The following is a 15,552-nucleotide window of genomic DNA, read 5'->3' as shown; positions in this document are numbered from 1 at the left end:
AACGATGAAATTCCTCGATGAGATTGGGATCTAGTATATCCAGAAGGACCGGCCCCTCGACCCCCTGGTAGAGCCCGACGTCGTTTGAATCCTGGCTCCAGGAGTCGCTCGCAGGGGGGGCTCTGTCACCTAAATACTAACACACACGCATCCACCCACTCATTTACACTGATTACACTACATCACCATTAAGCCCCGTCCTTGGACTCTGGTCACCATCACAGGTGCAACCCATCAGGACTGGTGCTTACACTCTAAAAATGGCTGGGTTATTTTTTAACTCAAAATGCTGGGTTGAGTCTGTTGGGTCATTTTGTTGGGTTTTATTTTATTTCTTTTTAAACACGTTTGGGTAGTTTCAATTTACCAGGAGTTGGGTTAAACCTGCTGGGTTGCGTCACTGGGTTGTTTCAGGTCAGCGCTGGGTTATTTAACGCGCCTTTAAGATGTTTAAATCGCTCCCTAACTGTCATTTTGGAAGAACAACGGGGCAAAGCCACGGCTTTCAACTGTTTTAAGGTAAGTTTATTTAATGTTTTCATTAATAATTATTTTAAATTGGCAGAATTATAACTTTTTTCGTGGCAACAATACTGTTAAACGTCTACAGGCCAACATTATTTATGTTAAATGATAAACTGTTTACCTCAAACGGCCAACCTACGTTGCGTGACTTGCATAATCGTGTTAAGGTTTCTGAGACAACAGATTAATAGTTTTATTAAGTTTCAGACAGTGACGGATGTCTGAAATATGCGAATACCTGTGAAAATAGAGGAAAAAGTCGTTTCTGACACTGAAAAGCGAATTTAACATTTAAGTGAGTCAAATGAGTTCAAAAAGTGAATACGACTTTCTGCTCTAATTTAAACGCCTGCAGTTGTCCATATCGACATGTAAATCATAGAAATTACATACAATATAGTCGGACTGCAGGTCTAAAAGAACCGACGATCCAGTTCAAATAAACCGGTTCAGTAATCCTCGAACAAAGTGATTCCCGCAAAAGAATCTACGTCTCAGGGCATTTCAAATTGCGCGCACGCACAGCGATTGACGTAGGCCGTGTTAGCGAGGTGATTTGATGCTTTTTTGATGCTTGATGCTGTTTATAAAGTCTTTTTACATACAAATTATAATTCAAAATGTGTTTTTTCCTGTCAGAAAAGCACATGGATACATTTGTGTGAGAAAAGCTCGTCGAGTGCAGTCTCATTGAGGCGTCTAACGGTAAGTTTGTGTTTATTATACATTTTACATAATTGCTTGTCTGTTATAATCAACTAACGTTAACCCTGACGTAACTTAAACGCACATATATTTGTATTTCGTGCTATAGTTAAAGCTAACTTTGTGTTCAGAATGTATCTAATTTAGCAGTAAACATCATATACCAATTTTCCAGATCGTGTTTTTGACTGGTCCTTATCACTTTGGTACATAAGTGTTTATATATGGACTGTTTTAAAGCTGCGAAGTAACCCAGTACCTGCGTGACTTGTCATAGAAATGCCTGTGTGCGCGCATTCAGTGTGATCGCCCTTATCTGTGTCAGTGACTGTGTGTGTTTGATATAGCCAGCATATTAACATAAAACTGTGATTTATAATGACTGGAACATCCCATTGATTAGACAGTTTGAAAGCACACCTTTCAGCCAATCACTATATCATATTCTGCTTCTGTAGACCAACTCTTAGGTGAATTGAACAAATAATCATGATGGGTAAATTTCATGATTAACTTCACACAGTTAATTGAACTGAATCACTGTTATTAAAACAATTTGTATTTTTATTTTTTTTTAACTTTATTTTAAAAGTTGGAACAAACATGGAATTCCTTAACCGAGCAGTGTCCACAAAACCCCATCCAATTGTTGTGGCGATTTAAAAATGCCAGCAGATCTCTCAGGTATTGATCATAATCAATGGACAGGTAAGGATATTCTGGACTATTTTCAAAAGGAATTGCAAATTGTATATTTAATTGAATTTTTCCACATGTGGATGCATACATTGTGACATAGTCCAAACGCAATTGAAAAGCATTTGAATTTCAGATGCTTTACACAGAAAGCTGTCAATTTGTGTCAACCGTGGGACTATACTATGGGGCGTGTTTTTTATTGGGATATATTCTGTGGTTTTTACCCCAAATCTCTCACTGTATGCACTCTGATGCACGTCAGCAAAACAACATTGCAGTTCTACTCTTATTTACCTATATGCATCTTACCCTATATTTTATTCCTCAGGTAAAAAGCATTTGGTTAATGGTGAATATTGACCAATAGTACCATGTGGTTCTAACTGTTAGCAGGGGATAGTAGCTGCATTTGGGGTAAAAATGACAGAATTATTTATTGTGTGAGGTGCCAAGAGTATAAGGAGATGCGGGTTGCACTGTCTGTTCTTTAACACGCATCTCTCGGAGCGGCAGCTGCCTTTAGTAGTGCCTTAACCTCCATTGTTCAAAGCATTTGGCACAATTGTCTTTGAGTGACATCACCTCCCAATACAAACACTCTCCATAGTATGGTCCCACCTCTGGCAAAAATCGACAGTTTTGCATGTGAGGCTAAAGTAAATTGCTAAACAAATTGCGATTCCATTTGAGTTTTGGCAGGTAACGTGCAACACAGAGAAAAAACAGACATGGTAATTAGTAACACCTCATGTACTTGTTCTTATGTTGCATCTATGCTAACATTAGTCTGTTTCTCTCTTATTCCGAGGTCACCGTAGCCACCCGTATCCAGTACGTATCCAGACCAGATGGTGGATCAGCACCTAGAAAGGACCTCTACATATAAGAGTGTATAAGCTGAATTATCACATCAGTTCAATGCGAAGTCTTGATTTGCTGTGTCTGTCATTTCTGAGCGTTATTACCCAGTTTTGTATTCCTGTTGCTGATCTTGTCTGTTATCGTCTATGTACCTCCACTGCCTACCTACCGACCCCTGCTTGTTTACTAGACATTGATTCTCTGCCTGTGACCCTGACATTCTGCCTGTTCCCTCTTTACATCTCTGCTCTTCCTGCGTTGTTGAAACTGCAGTTACTGACCTTTGCCTGTACGACTACGAGTTTCTTAATAAACCCTGCACATGGATCCCACTTCAAGTTCTGGTTCATTACAGTCAGAGTGGGATATGTCAAAGATAAATCTGAGAGCTCCACGGCAAAGAAGTTCCCAGTTACAGAAAGTAAAAAAAAAAAGCGGTAGTGTAACAAACTTGAATTACATTTGCCTCATGAATGATCTTACATCAGACACTAGAAAAAAGCTGATATTTCATTCTCTAAATATAAAACATTAAGGGTGGATGGTGCCATCTGCTTGTCTGTGGTTATTTTAAATTATACTAGTATTAAAAAAATACTTCTGAGAAAGCAGTACATGCTGAATCAACCATGTTAAGTAGAAACCACAGAGGGCTAGACGACTCTCCACAGCACACTAAATATTAAAACGGAGTCAAAAACTCACGAACCACTAATGTTCTCTGTCATTTCAACTCCACAGTGTAGATTTGTCAATAACTGACACAATACAGACTGGATTTAACCGAACGTGTTCCTCGTTTATTTTCCTTCTCTCCCTGGCTTACACTCGTGCACACTGGTGTACCCCGACCACTCCCACCTTCCCATGTAACATCACCCTTAAAGGGCTATAGCATTTATCAGCTATGAAATAACATTTATCAACACTACATCCCTTCCCTTAAGCTAACACTCACCAACTGAACATATGACTAAACAGTATAACAGGTAACACTGTAATAACTGTTACGGGCATATCTAGCCAGTAACATAGTCCTGATAACGTGGGTTAGGATGGCTAACTCTCCCTGAACGAGTCACTACAGGTTGGGCAGTTTGAGCGACAACACCAGTGGCAGGTGCTTCGCTCTGAGGTGGTGATACTGTAGATGACAAGAGGTTTGTAGGAGGTGACACTGGTGGAAGTGGCCTGTAATCATCTTCTGAACAATCAGTGGACGCAGGCTCTTGAACACCGAGGAGCAGACGTCGATTTCTTACGTATTGTCTGCCCTGAGAGGTCACCACATAGCTGTTAGGTTGAGCAGCATGGCCCTGTACAACTGCCAGTTTGTCGAATACGCGAGCAGTCTGCATCCTTACTGTCTGACCCTGTTCGAGGGGTGGAAGGGTATGGGCATTGCGGTCATAGTATGCTTTGCTTTCCTTTCTCCTCCTGATAAGAGCTGCCTGGACGTTGCTGCATACAGAGGGCATCAGCCTGTCTTTCAGCTCAGGAAGAAAAGTTCTCGTCCGTCTAGAGAGGAGCAGTTGGGCAGGTGATGGCAGGTCAAAGGTTACGCAGGTGGAGTAAAGCAGCCTGAATGTCACTGTGCTCTCTATGGCATTTCTCTAGCAAATGCTTGGCAGATCGCACTGCACGTTCTGCAAGCCCGTTGGATTGTGGGAAATATGGGCTACTACGAATGTGCTCAAAGTCCCATGCACGTGCAAAACCAGAAAATTCACTACATACAAACTGCCGTGCATTGTCTGTCATGAGCGTCTGAGGAATGCCGTGGACGGCAAAGTGTCTCTTAAGTTTTGCAATTACAGTGACACTTCTCATGTCAGGTAGGTGGTCAAGCTCGAACCAACCGGAGAATGAGTCCACTAGAACCAAATGCATTTTTCCATGCCATTCAAATATGTCTGCCGCAGTGAACATCCAAGGAAGATCAGGGACATTGTGTGGTTGCATCAGTTCATGTGATTGATGTGGTCTAAGGGCGTTACAAGGTGCACAACGAGAGATTGCTCTCTCTATATCATCATGCATCGTGGGCCAGTACATTGTTTCTTTTGCCCTGCGTTTTGTGGCCGCCAGACCTGGATGGCCTTGATGTAGCTGAGTCACGTAGTAACTTTGTAGCGATGGTGGTATCAGGAGTCTCTGTCCTCGAAAAATCAGTCCATCATCAACAACAAACTCCTCTCTCATGGAAAAGAACGGGCGGAGGTCATGTGAGAGCTCTTTGAAGGAGTTCGGCCAGCCATGCATTATCATGTTAACCAGTCTTTGGCATGTGGGATCAGATTTTACAACAGTTCGGAGTTCCTCTGTCCGCTGTGATGAGAGAACTTGAAGTGTCATAACCTCTAGTAGGTCATCCGAAAGGGGAGGGTCAGTGGAGGGGAGATGAGCACGTGATAGGGCATCAGCGACAAAGAGTTCCTTGCCCCGTTTATAAATCACGTTGAGACTGTAACGTTGGAGCTTGAGCATCATACTTTGAAGACGTGCTGAGGCGGTGTGTAACGACTTTTTTAAGATTGTGATGAGGGGCTGGTGATCTGTTTCCACGGTGACAGGTCGACCATAGATGAAGTCGTGGAATTTCTTAGTTGCAAATACTAATGGCAACATTTCTTTCTCGATTTGGGCATACCGAGATTCAGTTGGCGTTAGGGCGCGTGAAGCAAATGCAACAGGAGCGCCCTGCTGAAGACACACAGCACCCAGTCCATGTTGGGATGCGTCAGCTGAAAGGATGACAGGTTTGGTGACATCAAAGTATTGCAATACTGGGGGACTGGACACAGCGTCCTTCAGCTTTTGGAAAGCGGCATCCTGCAGCTCATGCCATGACCATTCCACATCCTGCTTCAACAGTTCACGTAAAGGGCCTGTAACATCACTATATTGTGGAATGAATTTTGATAAGTAGTTGGTCATACCAAGAAATCGTTGTAAGGCCTGTTTGTCCTCAGGTTTTGGCATTTGGCGAATAGCTGTGGTCTTGTCGGGGTCGGGTTTGACGCCATGAGCAGTCAGGAGATGGCCTATGTAGGAAACTGAGGTGACACGAAATTTGCACTTGTCGGGGTTTAATTTCATGTTACAGCTGCGGATTTTGTGGAGTACCTGTTTCAGTCGCTCATCATGTTCCTGTAGTGTGCAGCCCCAGACTAGTTTGTCATCTACCACAATTTGACATGGTTGTGCATCAAAGAGCTGCTCCATGGATCGCTGGAACACTTCACTGCCGGTGGAAATTCCATACGGCATGCGCAGGAATCTGTACCTGCCAAAAGGTGTCATGAATGTGGTCAGCTTCGAGGATGCCTCGTCCAAGGGGATTTGCCAAAATCCACATTTTGCATCGAGAATACTGAAAACCTTGGCACCCGGCATGTCAGCGATGACCTGCTCAATGGTTTTCAGTGGATGGTGGGGCCTTAGGAGTGCCTTGTTGAGATGCACTGGATCTATGCAGATCCTTACAGAGCCATCTTTCTTTTTGGCAGCGACCATGGCAGACACCCATTCAGTGGCTTCGGTTTCAGGGGTGATTACACCCAATGTAGTCATTCTCTCAAGCTCTGCCATGACTTTCCCTTTCATTGCTATGGGCACTTTCTTAGGTGCACAGACAGAGGGCGCTATTGACATGTCTAATCGCATGTGATAAACAACAGGCAGTTTGCCAAGCACTGTGGTGTCAAACAGATCACTGAACTCTTGTACCTCTGGTTCTTGGTTTTGTACAGCATGCACATGTGGTCCTAACTGTATCAAACCCATAGCTATACTGTCTTGCAATCCTAGTAGTGGTCTGACATTGCGATTTACCACATGGAATTTTAGTTGGCCTTGTTCGCATTCTAGTATCGTTGTGCCCTCAGTATTGATGGTTTGCCCACCATATGCAATAAGATTGACTTTTTCAGTATTGTTTATGTGAGCTGAGGGTGCGATGAGATGTAACTGGTGGGCGGATATAACGTTGCACTTGGCACCTGTGTCCACCTTTAGTTTCAATTGTCCAAGCCCGTGAGTCAGTTGCACTGTTGTGAATATTTCACCTTTCTGCGAAACATCATCCACTGTCTCACAATAGAAGGTGTCCTCAGGGGCATCCAGATTCGTGCCTAATGCATTCACCCGATTAGGCTTATAGTTTCTGAATTGTGCAGTAGTTCGTTTGAGATGGTAATCATGAGTTTGTGACTGTGGCGCCGTTTTGTATGATGGAGTTGATCTACAGCATTTTGCAAAATGGTTCCATTTTCCACAGTTGTTGCACTGTTTATTGAAAGCAGAGCACTTGAGTTTATCAGGGACGTGATATCTGTTGCAATTGATGCAGCGCTCTTGTATCGCACATACTTCAGTCTCGTGTTTCAGTTCTTTTGTGCTCTTTTCAGATTGCTCATATAACAGGCATATATTAACTGCAGAGTCCAACGTCAGGTTTTTTTCGCGGAGCAGCTGTTTCCGCACGCCGTCACTTTCAATCCCGCAAACTATGCGGTCACGGATTAGCTCATCATTTAAAGTTCTGAAATCGCATTTTTTTGCGAGTAACTTTAAAGTGGAAACATACGACTGAATGGACTCACCAGGTTTTTGATTAGTCGTGTTGAAGACGTGTCTGTCCATTATAATGTTCTTTGTAGGCAAGCAGAGTTCTGCAAACTTTTTCAGTAATACTTCGGGATCTTCTCTGTCCTCTCCCTCTGCAAACGTGAAAGCCTCGGATTTCTCCACAGCGTCCGGGCCCGCTAAATTCAGCAGAGTGTACGCCTGCACCTTTTCCGATTTGTCTGATAGACCAGCATTGCAATATATGCGCCATTCTTTTTCGAATTTGCTCCAGTTGTCAGCAATGTGCTCGTCGAAGATGAGCGGATCAATACGGCGGAGACCTTGTGCCATGTTCGACCTCTTCTGACACCATGTAGATTTGTCAATAACTGACACAATACAGACTGGATTTAACCGAACGTGTTCCTCGTTTATTTTCCTTCTCTCCCTGGCTTACACTCGTGCACACTGGTGTACCCCGACCACTCCCACCTTCCCATGTAACATCACCCTTAAAGGGCTATAGCATTTATCAGCTATGAAATAACATTTATCAACACTACACACAGGAAAAGAATTTAAAGCTAGCATGTTAATCAGCTTCTTTACATTTTATACTTTGTAGTTCAGGTATTCAAAACTATATCTAAATGATATGATACTGTGTGAAATCAAAACGTCTCTGCCTGTACACTCATGTGTAGACACAGAAAATGTGTGAAGCTACAGAGGTAGAACAAACCTTCAGTATAACCACAATGTAAATGAGAATATAAATACAACAGAAAAGGAAATGCTTTCCTTAACTGCTACACATTCACACTCATGGGCCTTTTATTATTATTATTTTTCATAATTGAGTGGGCAGGGTGATTTTTACATCTTATAGCAAAAACTCTAGTCTGCCACATCCAGTTCTCAAGTCTTATGGACAAATTTTCTGTAGGGTTTTTATGTCATTATTTCAGTGACTTAAGAATTTACGTTTTCCACTAACCTTTGTAGCTCGTTACATTATAATCCCACAATTTGAAAATACTAAGAATATCAAAATCTACTGCGGGCGGCAGATCGATTTCTTATTTAGGGCATAAACTCTAGAAATAACTACCTAACATTGTTTGGGAGGCAGACACACTCTTGCAGTTTAAATCTAGATTAAAGACCCATCTCTTTAACCTGGCTTACACATAACATACTAATATGCTTTTAATATCCAAATCCATTAAAGGATTTTTAGGCTGCATTAATTATGTAAACCAGGAACACTTCCCATAACACCCAATGTACTTGCAACATCATTAGAAGAATGGCATCTACGCTAATATTTGTCTGTTTCTCTCTTGTTCCGAGGTCACCGTAGCCACCAGATCCAGTCTGTATCCAGATCAGAAGGTCACTGCAGTCACCCAGATCCAGTACGTATCCAGACCAGATGGTGGATCAGCACCTAGAAAGGACCTCTACTGCCCTGAAAGACAGCGGAGACCAGGACAACTAGAGCCCCAGATACAGATCCCCTGTAAAGACCTTGTCTCAGACGACCATCAGGACAAGACCACAGGAAACAGATGATTCTTCTGCACAATCTGACTTTGCTGCAGCCTGGAATTGAACTACTGGTTTCGTCTGGTCAGAGGAGAACTGGCCCCCCACATGAGCCTGGTTTCTCCCAAGGTTTCTTTCTCCATTCTGTCACCGATGGAGTTTTGGTTCCTTGCCGCTGTCGCCTCTGGTTTGCTTAGTTGGGGACACTTCATTTACAGCGATATCATTGACTTGATTGCAAATGATTGCACAGATACTATTTAAACTGAGCTGGATGGTGACATAACTGAATTTAATGATGAACTGCCTTTAGTTGTCATTTTGCATTATTTACACACTGTTTTCCTGATTAATGTTGTTCGGTTGCTTTGACGCAATCTTTTTTTTTTGTTTAAAGTGCTACATAAATAAAGGAGACTTGAATTGACTTGCATCACATATATTTTGTGTCCACAAAAACATTTACATTTATGTTGCTTACATATTATCGTAGCCCAGTAGTTAGTGCTGAATACAGTGTTATAAGACTTAAGCCATTAATATGTTCATAAGATACTGAATAAAAAAGAAATGTCAGGGCATGTAAACAGTTCTCCAGGGTCCCAAAACCCTCTCAGACCCCAGAGATTTAAATTAATTAGATTCTAAATTAATTTAGATCCAGTGGGCACAACAGTGCAATCCCATTCAATGTATAGATGACAGCAGACATCCGATCTACACTTCCTCTCCTTTCATTAGTAGAATGGTTTACATAGTTACCATGGCTAGCATGGAGCATTATCAATCAATAACACCAGACCCACCTTTTGCACTCGCTCAAATCTAATGCTGCTTTGACGGAGCTGTTCTTACCCATTCAAGCGCAGCCAACAGTGCATTTTTGGTCTGGGGTGAAGTCAAAGCCAATGATGTACAAGACAAGAAAACAGCCTTCTCAGACTGTCCAGTGTGTTAAAGGCACAGCAAACCCACTGGTTCGAATGAAGGACAGCGATGAATGCCTAAACATGCAAATAAGGAAAATGAAACCACCTCAGTATAACAGCAAGACTCAGTGCCAACGGTCAAGACCTCTCAAGTCAAGACTGTTTATTTGACTTTTGGGAGTTTAAAAATGTGTTAAGAATTAGTTCAGATGCTCTAGAAATAAATTTTGCCTGACATCACACAAAAAGATGACTACGAACCTTCATAAGCATTCACAAAAGCAGACAGGAAATCCAATGTTGGGAGCTGTCGAGTGAGATACAATGAAGTAATTTAGTATCGAACATTAATGCTTTAGAGGACAGGAGGTAGAACAAATATAAAAAGAAAATTTCTAGGACAATTTAGATTTCAACAATGGGCCCTACTCAATATCTTCTGAACAAAACTTAACAGAGGAAACATAGGAAATAAAGCTTAAATCAAACACTTTACAAATTAAAGTTTCAAATATCAGTATTTGTGTAATTGACAAAGACAGAAAAATACAGCATTAATAAATAGTTGCATGAGAGAACTTCAAAGTTCAAAGTTGTCTGTATATAAACAAGGATCTTCCACTATTCTAATACTCTTCAGAAGATGAACCTCATAAGCTATGAGTCACAGCTAATAGCGCCTATAAGAAACATTCTCTTCAAACAGACCAGATGAAAGGGGAAGATTATCTGTGTATAACTTACAATTTCAGAACGAAAATTATATGGACTATAATTTTAAGGGACTTCACTGGGCTTTGTCCTTTAAAAAAAAAAAAAAAAAAAAGGACTAAAAGAACTCCATGAGGACTTTTCAAAACATTTCCATTTGTGTTTTCCAGAAGAAAGACAGAGGTTTGAAATGACAAGAAAGTAAATAAATGACCAACTTTCATTTTTGATCAAGCTATCACTTAAAGCAATTTTTCTCACCCAGGAGAATTCAGTACTTAAGAACTCATTAGTATATTATATGTGTATTAAAATATTCTGAATTAAAATGGTTAATAATAATAATAATAATAATAATAAAAAACAAGGTTAATATTGAAATGTCTATTTTATCTTTTTAAAAAGTTAAATAATATATAAGTTTAATAATAATAATAATAAAAAAAGACAAGCATTTCCCAGGGATTCTCGTCAGATTTGGGATAAACCGAAATCTCAAGTCAACAATGTTATACTTTTTTATTTATTTATTGAGAAATATATTTTTTGTTTGTTTGCCATTAAGAACTAGAGTGAGTCAGTCATTGAATAACAAAACAAATATATACATTGCCTCTTAAAAAAAAAAAAAATACAAAAAAAAGAGAGAGATGGTAAAAGCACATAAAATTTCACACAGCTAAAAAATTAATTAACAAAAAATTTTAAAAAGAAAAACAACCAGTTATTAATATACAAAAATGAACTAAAGTAAAACATGAAATTCTTTTTGAAATCTTTCTATAAATGTGGCTCTGTATAGCTCTCTCACTCTGAGTGAAACCACCTCTCGCACACACCAACTGCTTCCTTTCTCAGAAAACACTTATCTGCCCACATTGTGAATAAAGAGCATTTGTACTAAAGGATCTACTACAATCATGTCAGAGCTGGTCAGTTCTGTCAATATCGGCATAATGAGTGCATTCTGACGAGAAGAAGAAGAAAATGCAAGTTCAGGAAACTGAGATGGATATTGGCATTCCTCACTGTTTTTGGGCAGGAAAGAGCAAGTGAGGAATGAGTTAATACAGTGTGGATATCAGTTATCAGGGCCTTTGAAATTCCTCTAACCAGACAAGCAATCTTTAAGGCAGGCTGCTCAAAGCCAAGCCACAGACTGATAGCCTGTTAGGTCTTTTCCCTCTAGTGGTCACTTCTGGAGCCCAGAATAATGCAGTGCAGCCTTGAACCCATCCATCAAACTTTTCCTTTAGCCTGTGGATCAACATTATGCTTTACCACAGAGAGAAAAGTTCACTCATTTTAGGTTCCCCACTGTTGTTGGCATAACTCTGACAGGCAGGCGGGGATGGGGGGGGGGCAACAGACGTCTGGAGACAATGTGACAAAAAAAGCCTATGGGACGGCAATGGTTTAAAAGGTCAGTCTAAAACTGGAGTTTCTGTCACAGTCATAACTGACAGGTTCTTGGCTCTTTCATAAGAGTCCTTCCGATTAATTGCTATAAAATAATTATCATCAAATGTATAAAGTGTACCATTGCTGGTTTGGCCATTGTGCAGTCTCAAGTTTGTACTAAAGAAAATATTTAATTCCTAGTGCTCTCATCCTATCAGCAGTCAGGATGTGTAGAGGAAAAAGAATTTAAAATATTGGATGGGGCCATCAGTGCTCTATTCCTGAGAATAATAAGTGTATTGCTCCCAAGGAGGAACATGGAGCACTCAACTAGAGTGGCTCAATCCTCAGAGTGCATATAAACAGGTTCTCCATCTCTCGTTAAGCAATGTGCATATCCACATTGTGTCCCAAAGCATAATATATCAAGTCGGTTGAAGTAGATTTGGGCAGGGTCACAGTGGTGCAAAGGGGGACTTGTTTAATCCATCTCCAGGTCCACAAGATTTTTGCGGGGACGGGGTACGTGCAAGGGGTTCCTGGAGAAACAGCAGTGGGCTACAGCAAGACCCAGCAGCACTGAGAGAATACCAGCGATCACAGCAGCAGTCAAACCATATCCCACCGGCATCTTCAAAGATTCCCACACTGCAGAGTAACAAACAGGATCATTACTGTCAATCACAACATTTCATAACAACACCAAATATGAGAAAATATAAAAGCTATGGAAGCAGAGTTTGGGAGGAGCAACTGAGGATGTTTTTGTCTTTGAGAACAACAAGTCATTAGTTCCTCTCATGCAAAAGCAAAAAAAAAACTCCAGGAACTCTTTAGAAATCTCCATCCCCAGATAATCCTCCCAAGTTTGTTTATTGGTAGATACTGTGGAAACCTTTATGAAATGTTTTAGTGGCCGATCTTTCTCCTGATCTTGAAGACCTTGACCTTGATCTTTCTAGTGATCTTGAAGACCTTGATTATCTGGTTCAGGTGTGTTTAATTACAACTTAGGCTAAAGTCTGCTGAAGGTGGCCCTCCAGAAGCAGGACTGGACACTCTTGGTCTATACACTATTGCCCTGTCCAAATACCACCAAATACACCATTAGATATTACATATAATTTGGTAGTAAAACAAAGTGTTGCATGTTTTATTGGTGTAAAGTATATTCATTTAGTACAACATTTGCCACTTATTTGTATCACTTAATTAGAAGCAGCACAATTACTAAACAGTGTAATCTGTAACAGGGACTACTGAACAGGCATTTAGTATGGAGGAATTATTGAGTCAGATTATAAACTAAAAGTCTTAAACCAAAACTAAAAATCTAAATTTGAAACTTAATGTCCAAGTCGAAAATTAATTTGGTATTTAGGATAGGGCATTTGGTATTTAGGATTGGGCATTTGGTCATTTAGCCATTTAGGATTTAGGATTGGGCAATGGGGATTTAGGATTGGGAATTTGGTATTTAGGATTGGGCATTTAATCATTTAGCCATTTAGGATTGAGGATTTGGCATTTGAAGATTGAGGATTGAGGAGTATATGCAAATTAGGAGGCGTGGCCCAAATACTGGAGGCTGGGTTTGAAATGGCTGGGCAGAGGCAACTTTTGGACAGCAGAGGGAGCTCCCAGTGTTAAGGAGCACACTGTAATGAAAGTAATGTAATTGTAATGTAATTCTGTTTCTGTAATGAAACAGAGCGAGTGAGCGGCTTGAGCGAGGACTGTGTGATAACTTCAACTTAACGACAGCTTTGTAACATTTGTGGCCTCAAACACAAAGTCACCAGTGAAAGAAGGGCTATCGGTCTGACGACGAGAAAGCAGCAGACAGTGCAGCAGGTAAGATGCTAACATTAGCTACTAGTTATATAAGCTGATATTGCTAACATGCTTTAGGAGGGTATTATTATATTGGAACATGCTGTTTTGTTTTTTAAACTGTGGTTAACCCCTCTGACATTAGTAGATACATTCCTTTCACATTGCCACTACATGGTCTTGTATGTATCTGGTTTTTTTTTTGTTGTTGTTGCTATATAGAGATATATATATATGCTATATATAAAGATTGTAAGAGAAAATAAATTAGGCTTGTTCAAAGTACTGTGAGAGCGATTCAAAAGCATAAGGAGCGTCTACTCTCTTTGATGTCATATGTTGTGTGTGTATGTATATACTCAGACCGGCCCGTCTGGCACCAACAACCATGCCACTCTCAAAATTGCTTAAATCACCTTTCTTTCCCATTCTGACATTCAGTTTGGAGTTCAGGAGATTGTCTTGACCAGGACCACACACCTAAATGCATTGAAGCAACTGCCATGTGATTGGTTGATTAGATAATTGCATTAATGTGAAACTGAACAGGTGTTCCTAATAATCCTTTAGGTGAGTATATATATATATATATATATATATATATATATATATATATATATATATATATATATATATATATATATATATATATATATATACACACACACACAACATATGACATCAAAGAGAGTAGACACTCCTTATGCATATGAATCGCTCTCGCAGTACTTTAATGTCATAAACCGATCAGTCTTTCAGTGTGCAGCGCCGGTTCAAGTCAAACAAGTGTAATTTATTTTCTCTTACAATCTTTATAAAGTATATATAGGCTATATAGCAATATCAATGTGAAAGGAATGTATCTACTAATGTCAGAGGGGTTAACCACAGTTTAAAAAACAAAACAGCATGTCCCAATATAATAATACCCTCCTAAAGCATGTTAGCAATATCAGCTTATATAACTAGTAGCTAATGTTAGCATCTTACCTGCTGCACTGTCTGCTGCTTTCTCGTCGTCAGACCGATAGCCCTTCTTTCACTGGTCACTTTGTGTTTGAGGCCACAAATGTTACAAAGCTGTCGTTAAGTTGAAGTTATCACACAGTCCTCGCTCAAGCCGCTCACTCGCTCTGTTTCATTACAGAAACAGAATTACATTACAATTACATTACTTTCATTACAGTGTGCTCCTTAACACTGGGAGCTCCCTCTGCTGTCCATAAATTGCCTCTGCACAGCCATTTCAAACCCAGCCTCCAGTATTTGGGCCACGCCTCCTAATTTGCATACACTCCTCAATCCTCAATATTCAAATGCCCAATCCTAAATCCCCAAATGCCCAATCCTCAATACCAAATGGCTAAATGATTAAATGCCCAATCCTAAATACCAAATTCCCAATCCTAAATCCCCAAGTGCCCAATCCTAAATCCTAAATGGCTAAATGACCAAATGCCCAATCCTAAATACCAAATTAATTTTCGACTTGGACTTTACGTTTCAAATTTAGATTTTTGGTTTAAGACTTTTAGTTTTAGACTTTTAGTTTATAATCTGACCCAATAAACCCTACATAATTTAGAAGTTAATTTTAAATTCAAAATATTGAAAATAAAAACAAAGCTCAGCAAACATTTGCACACACTTGTGGTCTTGATGCTCACTTGAACACAGGAAATACATCATAGAAGTGGTCAAGTACAAAAACTGCATAGGTGGGCATTTGGACAGGGCATTCGGTAATGCGATATATTGCAGTGATTAATAT

The 15,552-nt window shown here is 40.1% G+C and overlaps 1 protein-coding gene across 1 annotated transcript in view; it reads right to left on the bottom strand.

The window, feature by feature from the left end:
- Positions 1-9,330: 9,330 nt before the first annotated feature.
- LOC128019534 (prostaglandin F2 receptor negative regulator-like) overlaps positions 9,331-15,552 on the bottom strand; it is a 28,761-nt gene continuing 22,539 nt past the window's right edge. The window contains exon 8 of the mRNA XM_052605579.1: positions 9,331-12,596. Within this exon, the coding sequence (XP_052461539.1) occupies positions 12,430-12,596 (167 nt within the window). The 3' untranslated portion in view covers positions 9,331-12,429. The remainder of the gene's footprint in view (positions 12,597-15,552) is intronic.

This window comes from Carassius gibelio, chromosome A9 (genome assembly GCF_023724105.1).
Source record: "Carassius gibelio isolate Cgi1373 ecotype wild population from Czech Republic chromosome A9, carGib1.2-hapl.c, whole genome shotgun sequence".
NCBI lineage: Eukaryota > Metazoa > Chordata > Actinopteri > Cypriniformes > Cyprinidae > Carassius > Carassius gibelio.
Note: the sequence above shows the minus strand (reverse complement) of the source record. Positions and strands in the feature narration are given on the sequence as shown.